Source organism: Panonychus citri, unplaced genomic scaffold (assembly GCF_014898815.1).
Source record: "Panonychus citri isolate SS breed McGregor unplaced genomic scaffold, ASM1489881v1 Contig00096, whole genome shotgun sequence".
NCBI classification, from domain to species: domain Eukaryota; kingdom Metazoa; phylum Arthropoda; class Arachnida; order Trombidiformes; family Tetranychidae; genus Panonychus; species Panonychus citri.
In genome coordinates this window covers 722,549-737,601 of record NW_026515501.1, presented here as the reverse complement: position 1 = coordinate 737,601, position 15,053 = coordinate 722,549, and the positions used below count along the sequence as shown (strand labels likewise).

At 33.0% G+C, this 15,053-nt stretch overlaps 5 protein-coding genes across 5 annotated transcripts; 2 read left to right on the top strand and 3 right to left on the bottom strand.

The window, feature by feature from the left end:
* Positions 1 to 374: 374 nt before the first annotated feature.
* Positions 375 to 2,609, bottom strand: LOC128388225 (rabenosyn-5-like). The gene is made up of 4 exons (XM_053347603.1): positions 2,119 to 2,609; positions 1,445 to 1,937; positions 1,202 to 1,294; positions 375 to 1,122 (listed from the first exon to the last, which is right to left on the bottom strand). The coding sequence occupies exons 1-4, from the start codon at positions 2,507 to 2,509 to the stop codon at positions 639 to 641; spliced, it is 1,461 nt and encodes a 486-aa protein (XP_053203578.1). The 5' UTR covers positions 2,510 to 2,609; the 3' UTR covers positions 375 to 638.
* A 118-nt stretch (positions 2,610 to 2,727) lies between these two features.
* On the top strand, positions 2,728 to 5,274 carry LOC128388224 (HAUS augmin-like complex subunit 6). The gene is made up of 3 exons (XM_053347602.1): positions 2,728 to 2,982; positions 3,122 to 3,299; positions 3,422 to 5,274. Exons 1-3 carry the CDS (start codon positions 2,870 to 2,872, stop codon positions 4,604 to 4,606), a joined length of 1,476 nt encoding a protein of 491 aa, XP_053203577.1. The 5' UTR covers positions 2,728 to 2,869; the 3' UTR covers positions 4,607 to 5,274.
* A 469-nt stretch (positions 5,275 to 5,743) lies between these two features.
* On the top strand, positions 5,744 to 7,885 carry LOC128388232 (fatty acid-binding protein-like). Its single transcript, XM_053347610.1, has 4 exons — positions 5,744 to 5,968; positions 6,396 to 6,571; positions 6,874 to 6,972; positions 7,466 to 7,885. The coding sequence occupies exons 1-4, from the start codon at positions 5,899 to 5,901 to the stop codon at positions 7,520 to 7,522; spliced, it is 402 nt and encodes a 133-aa protein (XP_053203585.1). The 5' UTR covers positions 5,744 to 5,898; the 3' UTR covers positions 7,523 to 7,885.
* Positions 7,880 to 11,128, bottom strand: LOC128388226 (UDP-glucuronosyltransferase 2B28-like). Its single transcript, XM_053347605.1, has 4 exons — positions 10,708 to 11,128; positions 10,162 to 10,273; positions 9,724 to 9,871; positions 7,880 to 9,403 (listed from the first exon to the last, which is right to left on the bottom strand). The coding sequence occupies exons 3-4, from the start codon at positions 9,831 to 9,833 to the stop codon at positions 8,059 to 8,061; spliced, it is 1,455 nt and encodes a 484-aa protein (XP_053203580.1). The 5' UTR covers positions 9,834 to 9,871; positions 10,162 to 10,273; positions 10,708 to 11,128; the 3' UTR covers positions 7,880 to 8,058.
* A 323-nt stretch (positions 11,129 to 11,451) lies between these two features.
* Positions 11,452 to 13,522, bottom strand: LOC128388228 (ATP-dependent RNA helicase me31b-like). The gene is made up of 4 exons (XM_053347607.1): positions 12,867 to 13,522; positions 12,575 to 12,792; positions 12,187 to 12,496; positions 11,452 to 12,099 (listed from the first exon to the last, which is right to left on the bottom strand). The coding sequence occupies exons 1-4, from the start codon at positions 13,342 to 13,344 to the stop codon at positions 11,798 to 11,800; spliced, it is 1,308 nt and encodes a 435-aa protein (XP_053203582.1). The 5' UTR covers positions 13,345 to 13,522; the 3' UTR covers positions 11,452 to 11,797.
* Positions 13,523 to 15,053: the final 1,531 nt, after the last annotated feature.

Sequence of the window (15,053 nt, the reverse complement as noted above, 5' to 3'; positions counted from 1 at the left end):
ACAATCATGATAATGATAATTAACAACAACACCAAAGGGCAATTAGATAAATAGCAAAAAAGATACAAAGTTTCATTTTTTGATACACTAAATTAATATTTACTTAAATTGTTGATTTAAAGCCACTCAAGGTTAATAACGAGGATTTTGCTTTCTTTTTCCCCAACAATTAAAATCAAGTCAATTGGTGATGATATAATTATGATGATAGTCACAGACTTTAGAATCATTTCTTTCATTTCCAATAGTCTCAATATTTCAGTTTCTCTTTCACAATATATCCAATCAAGTTAATTGTTAATTAGCTGATTCTCAACATCAATTCAATGATTAACTTTAAGTTGAAAAGTTAAAAGATTCAGCGAGAATATATGTTGAGATGGAATCAAAATATTAATTGTCATTGAAATTTATCTTCATCTTGTAATCAAAAAGTGTAAATATCGCAATTTCGGAATAAATTAATTGGAATGATTAAATCGATTGGATCACAGAAATTAAATGACTATGAGATGACTTATTAAAGGCATTTGAAGAAAAATGGAAATAGATATTTCCAAAAATATTCCAATTGTTGCTGATGATTAGATTAGGAGATGCGGTTAATTTTTCTTTTTGTCTCTAATTGTCCATTTTGATTATCCATTAGGTGGAATACTTTGCATCATGTATTCTACCTCGAGTTCCCTTAAATTGGCCTCTAACATACTGGCCTCATCATATTTATTCGCTTTACGAGCTAAATCAATAAATTCTTTGATTTGATTGATCTGTATTAACATTGGATCCATGTCGGCGAGATTTACATCTTTAACTGATTTAACTTCGGGTGTCCATCCGTCTTTGGCTACAACAGGATTTTCATTTGATTTTGTTACATTAAACACTTTACTTGATCGATTAATTTGTTTAGAATCATTTGGAGTATTAAGATTGGCTTCTTGTGCTTTTAATTTCTCTTCTCGAAGTTTATCATATTCAGTTTGGGTTGGAATCGGTGGAAGGCCAGATAGTTTTTGATGGATAAAAGCAACAGCCGCAGCACGAATACGACTTTGCAATTGTCTTTGGGATTGATTTAATGGAATATCACCTTGGACTCCAAGAGCATTGATCCGTCGACTATAAAAAAGAAAGAGGAGGTAAAATGTTACTTAATAGATGATTTTACTTTTGAGGACGAATTTGAATTTCGACAAACCTCATAGCATCGATTCTTTCACCAAGCTTGACTAATTTAACTCTAACTTCTTGCCCATGTGTGGCCTCAACCTTGTAATTACATTCGCCGTGTCTGTTTGGGTTGAGAATAAAAAAAGATTAAAAAAATATGAAGAGAGAGAGAGAGAGAGAGAGAAGTAGAAATCCCTCCACCATCAAGTTTCATATCACGAGGGCGTATTAGTTAGTGAGATGGTGATGAGCATAAATGAGGTTTAATTACCTGAGAGATTCGATGATTTGATAATACTGTTCGATTAGTCTGGTTGCTTCTGTGATATTTTCTCTGTGCATTTCATACATTTGACAGATAATTGGTCGGGAGTGTTGTTCATACATTTGCTGATTCCTACGATCTAGAAGTAGTTTACAGTCGATGCAAACTCTTATTTGTGGTTCATTGGATGAACTGGGAATAGCAGGTAAACTAATTATACTTCCTCGTCTTTGCAATTTACCAGGTTGAATGGGATCTGATGGAGACGAGGCGGACATTAGTTCACTAGTTTCCAGATCGATTGGACTGACTAGTTGCTTTGCATAATTAGAGTCAAGAAAATGTGAACAATTGTGACACATTATACCTCCACAGAGGCGACAGTGATGCCGACGACGACCAAAGTTAAATCCTTTGGCACATTGAGGGCACAAATTGACGTAAGCATCTTCAGCCCACTCGACAACACTTTTCTCGTGTAGCTTTTTCAAATCAGGATCTAAATGGCAAAAAGAGAAAAAAAGAAGTGAAAAAAAGGTAAAAATTAATGGACTATAACAGAATAAATTATGACGAATGACGAAAAGCAAATGTAACATCAACAATCATTTTTAGGCCTTCATGTTAGAAATGATGTTAAAAGAATCACAAAACAGAAAGAAAACAAAAAGGTGACGTACTATCAGGTGTTTCTCTTAACAATTTATCCAATCGAATCAACAATTTGTTGGTCTCAATAACACAATTCTCAATTTTAGTATCTCGTTTAACTTTGAACGATTCCCAAAGATTTTTCCTCGGACCACAGGTTTGTAATGATCTCCAGTAAAAGTCCAAATCAATCTCAGATTGACTATCATTAACACCACCATTAGCCAATCGATTAGATGAACTAGAATCATCGTCGGTATTCAAAATTTTCTTCGCTTTATCAAGAATACCCCGTAGACTGGAAACAGCTCGTTGAGGTGTTTCACCCGCATGTTTATCTTCAAAATGAGCTAACAATTCACGGGCGGTGTCAAAACGAGCAATACAATTAGGACAAAGAAAACCTTCCATACCTTCCATGTTAAAGAAAAAAAAATTACAATAAAAAATGGAACAAAACAAATAACCGAAACAGGGAAACAAATAAATTGTACGAGAAAAAAATTCTGACAATTAACAAAATCGGAATGTAAACATTAAAATATCGATATTTTTATCGGTATCTTTTTATCGACTCGAATATCGTTTTGTTCCGTTTCCATGGCAACTCTGAATTTTAGGCGCGTTTCTAACTGGTCACTTACCTTTTCATTTGTTTGTCTCTTGACTTTGGTTTATATTTTTTTCATTAAATTGTTTCTATTTAATTACTTTATATTTTTCTTTTTTTATTGATTATTTATCAACCTTTTGTCTTTATCTTCGCCTTTTATTGTGAAAATGGTTAGCCAACTACAGGAGCTTCAAAATGGTATATTTGAAAGTCTTGAAGTACTTTCTTTCAACGAGTATGTTGTTAACCGAAAAGAATGTAAAAATTTTATTCTCAAAAGGTAATTTGTTTTCCACTTGTTGATTTCTTTTTTATTAACAAATTTATCTAATTTTGGTTACTAATTGTATCTTTTTTGTTTTCTTATCTTATGTGATTTCAACGTCTTTTCTTTGTGTTAATTTTTTTTTTGAGAACAGGGAACTCTTTGGTCGTCCTGATCATAAAGCTTTTGAGGTCATAATGATTTTTCTGGTGAAATGTCTCAAAAATTCTCAAGCTTTGTCTCAATTTCGATACTGTTATCCTTGCCTGGACAAGAATCAAGAAGCTGAATTCAGGAAAGTTACCATTGAATTTTTAAAATCACTTGAAAAGGTAAGTCTACAAAAGGCCCACCACAACCAACTATAAAATATACACAATCAAAACCAACTAATTTTGTTTTTTTCTGATTCTTTTTGATTATTTTCCCTAATCTGTGATGTCTTTTTCATTAGATTGATAGCAGTCTGAAGTTTACTCCTATTTACGCTGTTCAGCCTGGAGGCGAAGCCTTTTGTTCATACTTTTTGAATCTCATAAACTATGTCATGACCAAAGTCTTGAAAGATAAATTTTCAGTGGAAGTTGAATCTGATCTCAATGATTTCAGATTAGCAGAGCGAGCTGATGATGAATCTACTAAACTTGCCGAGCTAAAGTCTAACTATGATGATCTGGACCAGAAAATGTTAATCGAACTAGAATACTTTGAATTGAGAAAAAGATCTCTAGAAACCGAATGGGATAATATATGTTTTGAATATGCGAAAACTGTTAATGCTGCTTGTGTACAAATTCTTGGAGGAACTGGTAACTCTATGAAGGATAATGAATTAATTGCTAATGTTAGACAATCTGTTGTGGATTTGAACGATATTGTTAATGAAAAGATCATCGATCTAAAGAGACTAACTGGATGCATCTCACCCAAGATTGAAATGTACAACACTCTGGCTGGTTACAGTTTGAATTCATCGAGTAATCAGTTATTTGATTTAAGACAATTTTCCAATGAATGTGATTTAAGCAAATACTTTGTTCGCGGATGTTTCAATCTTGAATTAGTGCACAAAGATGTGGATAAGTTCATCAAAAAGTTCAAGAACTCGATTGAAAATTGGGCTCCAATAAGTGAATGTAAAAACCTTTCTTCGCATTACAATCTCTTCAATCAAGAACTTGAAAAAATGACCCTCAAAATCCGTGAAAAAGTTGATAAAATGAAAGCTGAGAGAGAATCACTGCTCGAGAAAATCTCTTCTAAACGTCAATCGTTATTGCGAACAAATCAAGTCCAACAAAGGAGGAAATGGTTCGCTGAGAAAATGCCATCACATTTTCCAAAAATTAAATTCATTTTTGGTGAAAATTCAAGGAGCAATCTAACAGATTCTTGTACCGATTCCGATTTAACAGGTTCTCCAATAGTATCAACCACTCCACCAGATATGTCCAAAAATCGTCTCTTACGAAACACTGCTTTCGAATGGTCTTTCCATCCACTGGACATTAGTCGTTTCTCTTACGTAGCCCCAACTGCCCCAGAGAAACCGATCCTTTCTCCATTGAAAGAGGAAACTTCAATTCGATCAATGTCCAGTCAAAACTCATCCATCAGCCTGGACATGGGTTTACTCTGAGATTGTCAACAAATCAGTGTTAATAAAACAGAAGAAAAAAACTTATAAGTGACAAGAGATTATCGGTCGTCGGTTTGATCGTTAAAACTTTTCTATAAAAATTGAAAACGTCAACATCATCGTCATTAACCATTATCGTCATCACGATCATTATCCTCATCAATTTATTTTACTCCAAATACACGTGAACACAACCCGGGAAAGAAAACATCACCCGTTTCTCAGTGTTGATTTAGCTTCATCTGAATTTATTTATTCCAAGAAGCTGATTACCAGGAGCTGATCAGTTCATTTGAAGCTACAATTTAAATGACAAAAAATATTTACCATGACAGTTAAAATAGATTAGAGAGGAAAACTATAAACATGATCAACACAATGGATTTGCCTTTTTTTTATCACCATCGCAACAATTTAAAAAAAATTCTCCAGACTTAAATTAACCAATTAACTTATCCAAGGACTCAATTGTTATTGTTGTTAACTATTAAATACTTAACCTTTAGCCATGAACCCATCATCCAATTGAGACCACAAGAGAATAGGGGGAAAAAGCAACTCTCATCATCGCCAACTGTTGACTTAATTTTTTCTACTCTTGTATTATCATCTGTTGACAAAATAAATTGTCAACCAAAATTAATAATTGCACATAAATTTGCGACAAATTATGTTGACAGAAAATATTCCATCTCATTTAAACACACTCAAAATACTCAAAATTAACTGGCAAAGAAGAGAAAGATAATCAAAGTATACTTAATGTTGACAATCGAAATAGTGGAAAACAATGTAATATTAAATCAATACACTCGAACAATTCACTAATTGTAGTAAACAATTGAAATTCTCGAGGATATTCAAATTAGAGAGAAACCAAGAAAACGAACAACCGAAGGTTCGACTTAACAACGAGAGATGGCGACACTAATTTTCTCTTTCTTTTTCTTTTTACTCTTTGTTCTCTCTTCTCTCTTCTCTCTTCTTTCTTCTTTCTTCTTTCTTCTTTCTTCTTTCTTCTTGTCTCTTGTTCTTCATTCCCAAGCCCAAATATCTTCTCATCTTCTCATCTTCTCTTTCTTTCTCATCTTCTTTAACATCTTACATCATTTTATCTTCTTTTTCTCTTTCTATCTTCTCTCTCACTTTTACTTGTTGCCGAGACGATCCTGGTTTTCTTCATTCAATTTGCAATTCTCTCTCAAATAGTTATTCTTTTTTGTTCTACTGTCAATTGGTAATTAACTTCTTTTTCTTGATTATTTTCAATCAATTCTCTCAACAATTTAACGATGGCTGAATTCGCTGGTGAATATTCATTTGTCTCAAGCGAAAATTTCGATGAATTTTTAAAGGCTTTAGGTAAGAGTAATTTTCATTTTCCACCATGTTGGTACCTCTCCTTTTCTTTGGAACCTCTTTTATATCTACTGATCTGATTGATATTGATTTGTCTTTTCTTTAAGATAATCAATTCTAATTAATTCTTAATAATTTGTATCTTTCATCAAGATCTTGAATAATTTTCATGTTTATATTATTTTATTTGACAAGATTAATGGTTATTAATTTTGTCTCTTGGTCATTTCATGTTGCCATCTTTTTCATGGTCTAATTGTTCCCAATTACCTTTCCATCTTCTCAATTGAATGACATTTATTCAGACACATTAACTTCAATTTCGTGACCATTAATTACCTTTTATCTTTTATCAATCAATTGACTGAATTTCCTTTTCCAATTTTTTCTCTTTCTATGTTCTTCCATTTCTTTTGTCCACTTTCACCAGGTCTTAATTTTCTTCTACGAAAAACTGTTGGCGCATTGAAACCAACATTCATCATAAAGGTCGACGATGATGGAACCATCACCTTTAAATCAATATCAACATTCAAAACCTCCGAGACCAAATTCAAATTAAACGAAGAGTTTGAAGAGAAACGTATGGATGGGGTAACTTGTAAGGTGAGAATCAAAGATAAAAAGATTGAACAATTAACGATATCATAAATCAATGGAAATTTATTTCCGGTAGTTGAAGCAATAATTAACAATTTGATATGTTCCAATGACTAACCAAGCAAAATTTTGTCTGATTATCCTTTTACTCTGTTGGTTAATCGTTGGATTTATGTTTCGTTGCTGAAACAAAAATACTCCTAATCTATTGTAACTATCGAGAAGACTAATGTTAATTAGTATTCTCAATGTTTCACTTTTTATCAGCCTCTAATTGTTTTCTCTCAACCATCTTAATCCATTCACAGAGCACCGTCACCCAAGAAGGTAACAAGTTGATCCAGAAGCAGCAAAGTGAGCCTCCGGCTGAAATTACTCGTGAATTCAACGGGGATGAGATGAAAATTGTGAGTAAAGCGCATAGGCAATACTTATCGACTTTTCAATTTTGTAAAAGATGAAAAGCAAGAGTAAGAAAAAGAGAAAGAACCATTTTAGGGATTCAATCATCTTCATTCAAAGGAATCAAAGCAGCTCAGATTTTCACTGTTGCGTTGTTCAAGTTTTCAATATGGTTATCAGTTTATTCAAGACTAACTCAGACAAATCCGACTCATTTTATCCTCTATTCATCCTTATCATCTTTTACACGTTGTTTGTTTTTTTATTCATTTACAAATACTATTAGCTCAGGCATCTGGTTGATTTCAACCTGATTACTGTTAACATTATTTAGTTAATTGATTCAATTTGAATTCTATGACATCAATGGATCAAGATTGATTGATTTAAAGCATCAACAACTTGTCCGGAAGTTTAATATTAACAATCGACTTGAAAACATATGAGATGAAATTGATAATAATTAGAACAATTATTTTTTCTTTTCTTTTCTTTTAGACTTGTACATGTGGTGAAGTTACCGCCACTCGAATCTACAAAAAATCCTCCAAGTAGAACGAAACTTATTGGAAAAAGATAAACAGCGATTAAATTAAAACAGTTCTAAGGCCGTATGCATACAATTAAATTTAATCAAATCAATAATCAATCTCGTAATCAATTATAATCTGTGTATCCTGTTTATCCAAACGATTATCTTTTTTCTCTCTTTCTCAAAACAAAATGAAAAATCAATTAATTTTCTTGAGCTTTTGTTAAGATCAAATTCGTGTTCAGTTTAAAATCTAATTGTATTGTCCAAGAAATACGCACATCTCATGTTCTCCCCTAATCCCTGATTCGTTTCGTGATGAACATTCCCCTGAAATCTGCTGAAGTGCTAATAAAAAGCTCAGTCTTTATGTGGCCAAATTAAAATTTCATATGAATTTACAATTTATTTCATTTACTAATTGTAGAGGATAGGAAAGATTATCAAAGTCTTTCTAATAATAGTAAACAGAACTTGTCAAATTACTGATTGGAAAATAAGTTACAACATTAATTGAGGTAAAATTGGTTTTAAACAATTTTTGTAAAAAAAGTTCTGATCAAAGCTTCAGTTTATCATTCGGACAAACTTTATCCAAATGAGGTAAAATTTGCTTCAATTCTGGATCAACTGGTCCACCAAACTTAACATGAAACGCTAATGATTCAATCAATTCACAAATTTTGTTCTGTTCTGATGCTTTTGTCATCTCACGAGCAACTTTTTCCACTTTATTGTGAACCGATTGACTATTGAGCAGATCTTCAATTGTCCTGAGAAAATAATCATCTTCGTACTTGAATGGATCCAATCGACGTCCCAAACCTTTCTCTTCGATTCTTTGAGCATTGTCGAGTTGATCGTAGAAAAGGGGCAACACGATCATCGGTTTACCGGCCGATAAACTTTCGATGACTGTATTACTACCGCCGTTTGTGATGACCAGATCAACTTTTGGTAAAATGGCCAATTGATTGACGAAATTATCTCCCCACATGTTATCTGGTAACGTTAATTGATCACCTTTAGAACCTTTTGAGACAATAAATCGATGAGGACTGGACGAAAGTGTTTCCACCAACCTTTTCATTAGTTTCAAGTTTACTGATCCTAATGATCCCATCGAAAGGTAAATCAATTTACCTGGTTTTCCATTCAAACAATCAGGTAATCGGAAATCGTCTGAGGTGTGACGGATGCACATATCAAGCCGAGTCCAATTCGATGAAGGTGCCCCCAGGTCAGAGTCATAGTCAAGAGCCGATGGGTAAACGTAAATACCAAAATACTTTGCAAATGAACGAAGTTGTGATGTTTCTGGTGGCGATAAACACTTTCTCCACCACCAAGGTCTCATGTACAATCGTAATCCAAACATCGCTCGTTTTTCGGCTTTACGATAAATTGTCCAAACATCTTTGGGTCCATCAATAGGATAGCCTGAAGCAACAGGTGGACCTCGATCACCATATAACGGTAACGGGTTTGTTGATAATAAGGGTATACATGGGATGGTACATTTAGTAAAAAGTGGCAGTGCAAAAGTAAAATCACCGATAATTAGATCTGGTTTCATTTGATTAATGATCATTTCTAAAACTTTCTCCATCCTTTTCATTTCACTGAAATAACCAAGATTATTAAAAAGATCATTAAATGACCAGTTAGTCAACCTATCAAGTGACGATTTCTCCATTTGTTTACTGTAATTGTCGATAAATTTGAGTATAAATTGATTGGCTTCATAATTTCCCATGGACGGATCAAATTTTTCGATTGGAATAAACTGTAAACCCGAAGCTTCAACCATAGACTTATATCCAGATCGATTTGCATAATAAACTTGATGTCCACGTTTAACTAATTTCTCACCAAGTCCAAGGATCGCATTAAAATGACCATAACTACAGGTAAATATGCAAGGTGAAAAAGATTGCAAAGTTATCGTTGAAAACCATGGTGAGTAAATAAACACATCGGAAGAGAGGGAAACAAAATAAAATCATAAAATTAGAAAAATAAATGAGCAATAAAAGTAAACAAATATCAAGATAATGTTTATGATTAGGTAACTGTAAATAGAAATGAATCAAAACACCTTAATCAAGATGACACCAATAACAATAGAATACAAGAGGAGCAAATTGTTATTATTCAAGTGAAAATCGCAGACAAGAGGACAGACAATTAACTAATCATCTGAAAATGTTGTTGATTTACTTACGCGTCTAATGATGACATTAAAATATTCAATGGTTTCTTATTGTGATTATGAATAGTCAAGTAGGTTCCATTGGAGCACCAGGCTAACTTATTTGATGACAATTTGTCCATGGTGAAGGTTAAATCCAATGATATTAATCGAATATCAACTGTTGATTATTTAAGAGAACAATTAAAAAAGAGAAGAAACAAAAAAATTGAATAAAATGGTAAATAAAATACTATTCAAGTAATCGAGAGAAAAACAATTAGAGTTGATTAGGAAAACAAGGGAGTATCATTGAGAGAAATAGAGATGAAAATTGTGAGATTTGTTAACCAACGGATTGTAATGACTTCGGATGAGAGTGAATTAAAAATGATGAAATAATTAGTGGACAAACTTGGAGGTTAATCATTAGCGAGTATAGGAAAAGAAAACGTTAAGAACTTGATTTACCAGCGAAAGTTGATTCTTTGTGTTCATTTGGATAATTGCCATTCACATGAGTAAATTTGTTGGTTGAGTTACTATTTCTGGTTTTGTATCTCGAGTTTTGTTGATTTAATTCCTATGAAATGGGTTGGATCATTAGTATTAATTACATACAGTCAACTGCCAGATAATGAGACTCTCTTAAAATAACGTTTCTATTGTAACCAAGACAACCGAGCTGTGTTTTTAATTGTTTACTTTTGTTAATTAATCATTTTTAAGAAATTTGATCGAAATTTTCTTAATTAAAAATGATTAAAATTAGTATTGGTCATTCAAAAGGGTAAATTGATAGGAAAAGGGGCTCAAAAAGCTCATTAAGTGTTTCAGTAATTAATTAATAGAAATTAAATTTTCTGTGTTAATAGTGATTTTAAGCTATTTTCAGAGAGAGTCTCATTATCTGGCAGTCTCATTATCTGGCAGTTGACTGTATTAATTTTAATCACAATCAAGTTAAGTTTAGGTGCATCGTTAGTTTATTAAGATGATATTGAAAGATTTGCTTACCTTTTCGCTTGGAATCAGGATTAGGAATACCTTTTTATCATCATTGACAATGATTACATTTTAGTTTCTTTTTTAATAGTAGTTGAGTTAATTGTTTTTCTTATCAATCAATAAAACAATTTAGATCAATAGTTTAAATCGGACACAAAGGGCGAAAGACAAGGTGGTTAACTTTTTTTCAGCTGAGAAAAAAAAACAGAATTTTCTGAGAATTTTATTTTTTCACTTATATTTCTTTTGATTGTTAATTGATCACTTTTCATTATCAAAACAAGAATAATTCACTAATTAGAGTTAAAACTGATTAGATTTTTCCTCTCTGGTTATTTAAGCGCAGAAACTATTTAACCACAGATTTCTGGTCGAATAGGCTGTTCCTTAGAAAAGGTAAACAAACATGTCACATGTGAGGGAATGTTAGTTAATTTAGAGAAATGTTGTTGATTGTTAATTGTTGTTTTCATTTTTTTCTTCTCGCTTTTAATTGTCTCACTTATAATCTAACAAGTTCCAATTAATCGGTTTATCGATTAAAAATCTAATGAAAGATCATTGAAATTATTTAATTTCTGAGAGTAACCAGAAAAACAAAAATGATTTAGATTTTTTCTCATATCTTGATGAACAGTTTTCTCAATTGTGATTGGGACAATCAAGATTTAATTTGATTTTATCAATCATTCTGTATCATCATCATCTTAATTATCTAAATCTCTTCGAATCATCTAATCAATAATATCCTGATTGTTTTGTTTCTTCTTTGTAACTTTTGTTTATTGTTATTCAAAGTGGTTGATGTTGCGAGGGAAAAAGATACAAATAAACAGAATTAGTGGTTTTTGGTACTTTGTAACATCCAGGATTTTTTTTTGATGCGCAAAAGAGGAAAAAGAGACCAGAATAAGGATTAAATCTAAATCGAGGGATTACAATGTAAGGTGGTTGCAAGGGTCATTGGAAGGAGACAACAAAGGCTGTGAGAAAAAAAGAGAGAGAGGAAGAAAGAGAAAGTTGGGTGGAGAGTGAGAGAGAAAGAGAGAGAGAGAGAGTAGAAACTAGGTGGTTGTCAATCCAAAATCTTTTAACGGTTTCATTTTGTTTTAGCGGAATTACATTCGTTATCACCATTCTCTGTGTCATCAATTTGGAATTCTGGTACGTACAACGACTTGTCGATTACTTTAGGAATTGGCTTGATTTCTGTACCCAATTCTTGTTCGATTCGGTGGAGATTAAATCGGTCCTCATATGTGATTAAATTAATGGCGATTCCCATGTGTCCATATCGTCCCGATCTTCCAATACGATGTAAATATGTCTCAGCCATCTTGGGAAAATCAAAATTGATCACCACGTTGACAGCTTGGATGTCAATACCTCTGGTAAAAAGATCTAAAATGGAAGAGAAAACAAAGATTAAAAAATTGACCCATCAACAGAGCAAGGTGGTTGCAACCTTCTCTTGACCTCTATGCTTACCCGAGCAAACTAGATTACGGCAGAGACCACTCCTGAAGTCGTGAAATACCCGATTACGATGAGGTTGGGACATTTTAGCATGAATGTAATAGCAAGAATAACCAAGCTCTGCTATTTTCTTTGCCAGAAGTTCAACTCTTTGAGTTGAGTTACAGAAGATTATAGATTGATTAATCTGCAGCTTAGAAAATAAGGTGTTGAGACAGTGTACTTTCTGTCGTTCCTGGACAAATGCGTAATATTGGGTGACACCCTTAAGTGTCAACTCTTCCATCAAATTTAGTTCATAGGGATCGTGTAGATGTTTTTTCTGTTGAATGAGAGAGAGAGAGAGAGAGAAAATAAAAACAACCTGTTAACAGGCTAAAGGCACAATGAATTGACTCACCATAAAATTTTCTACTGTGAGAGGGAAAGTTGCGGAAAACATTAAGATTTGTCTATCTTTGGGAAGGTACGATATCAATGAATCTAACATAGCATTAAAGTCTTGAGAGAGTAATTTATCAGCTTCATCGAGCACCAGCATTTTACATTTGTCAACCTTAGCGACCTCCTTGTCGATTAAATCAAGAATACGCCCTGGAGTGGCAATTATGACATGAACTGAGAGAGAAGAGGGAATAAAGAAGAGGTTAGATCACAGATTGGAGCACAAGGTGGTTGAGAGGATCGCTTACCTTTTTCATAGATCCTCATGATGTCTTCTTTGAGATTAGTTCCACCAGTAGTCACCATAACACGAGCATTGAGATATTTAGAGAGTTCGATACAAATTTGACTGGTTTGTAAGGCCAATTCTCGAGTTGGCACAATGATTAACGCCTGGATATGATCAGCGGTCACATCGATCCTTTGTAAAATAGGGATCACATAAGCACCTGTTTTGCCAGTACCATTTTTAGCACGAGCCAGCATATCACGACCCAACAGAGCCATAGGAATAGCAGCTTCTTGGATTGGTGATGGCTTTTCCCATCCTTTCTCAAAGATTCCCATGAGGAGCTCCCTTTTTAAACAAAACTCGTCGAATTCATTGCCCTTGGTAGCGGTCACATCAGATGTCCTCTTTCGCAAATCTTTGGGTGGAATCTTAAGATTGGATTTCCAGTCTTCTTCGGTGTCAACACCTCTTGCAACCTTTTCAACAGTTTGCATTTTAAGATGTTCAATGGAAACTTGGTAACACTTGTTAATAGGATTAATAGAAAACACAAAGAACACGAGGATTAAGCAAGGTGGTTGTTGATTGATTCAAAATTTTAAATTAATTAAATCAAATTGATCTTAAATATATTTATATGTTTTTTGGTCAAAGGAAGTGGTTACTAAGAAAGACAAGCAAACCTTGAGAGAGAGAGAGAGAGAGAGAAAGAGAGAGAAAAGAAAGAGAGAAAGAGAGAGAAGAGTAAAATGGCTGCATAGACAGAGAATAAATAGAGAGAGAGAATAAAAAAGACAGAGACAAAGAGAGAAAGAGAGAAAGAGACAAGAAATGAGCGACAGCGAATGAAAGAGGGAGACAAATGAAAACAAAGAGAGAGAGAGAGAGAGAAACCGAAAGAGAAAATGAGAGAGAAGAAAAAAAGATCGTATTTTTATTCATATGTGATCCCTAATATTCTCCCCTTACTTTCCCCTTCCATCGACCAATCAGGTTGTTGGAATTTTTCTTCTCTCTCTTTTCCATTTGATGTTCTCACTTTATCGGTTTAAAGAGGGAAAATGTAAGCATTACAATCAGTTGCAAGAAAAGTGGTTAACATGAACGTTGATTGTGTCGAGAAACTAAATCGTTTCCATTTTAATTGTGTTAATAATTGTTACCATTGAGATTAACTGATTAACGACAGTTGATTGTAAACTTTCACCGATCTAAGATCTTTGACACCTGTTGCCAACCACCGAGTTACATTCAACCTGCGAAAGTGTTGAAAATGACACAATAAAATGGCCAATCAATGTAAGTTAATTTTTCTCTTTTTTTTGTTCTCTAAAAAAGAACAAAATTTTTTCAACTTTTCTTTCTCTTAATTTGGCAGAGAAAAAAAAACAATTTAAAGATACTTTTGATAGATTTTTTTTCTATTGTTTTCGTCATTTTTTCTCTTTCATTTTTCTAACGGTTATTGTTACTTTTTTCTTACTCTTTTTTTGATCGTCATCTTTGTCCAATAAATATAAATGTAACTTCATTTACCTTTTTTTTTATGGATTTTTACCTTTTATCGTCCATAGATCACTCTGTCCATTTACCAGTATATTAGATTAATTTTATATCAATGATTAAATTGTTAATCAAGCAAATAAAATTAATTGCTCCTTCACAGTATGTTTGATACTTTTTATATTGGTCAATTTTATTATCTAATCAACGATAATTCCAGTGCCATTGATTATAATGATGTAATGGTAATAATATTATTTATAATCTTGATCACCATCAACATGAAGCTATTTTGTTATTCAAAGAGGTTGATGTTGGGAGGGAAAAAGTCAAAAGAATCCAATGTTATCATAGAGAGAGAGAGAAAAAAAAAGTAATACTTTATTCAACACATACTCTCATGGGGAGTTGGTCGAGGGTAAGAATGTGACAGAATATGTTAGTTAGGAATCAATGTAAAGATTCAGAATAATGTTATCACTAATACAGTTACAGGAGTAATGAGAGAGAGAGAGAAGAGAGAGAGAGAGAGAGAGAGAAACCGAAAGAAAATGAGAGAGAAGAAAAAGATCGTATTTTTATTCATATGTGATCCCTAATATTCTCCCCTTACTTTCCCCTTCCATCGACCAATCAGGTTGTTGGAATTTTTCTTCTCTCTCTTTTCCATTTGATGTTCTCACTTTATCGGTTTAAAGAG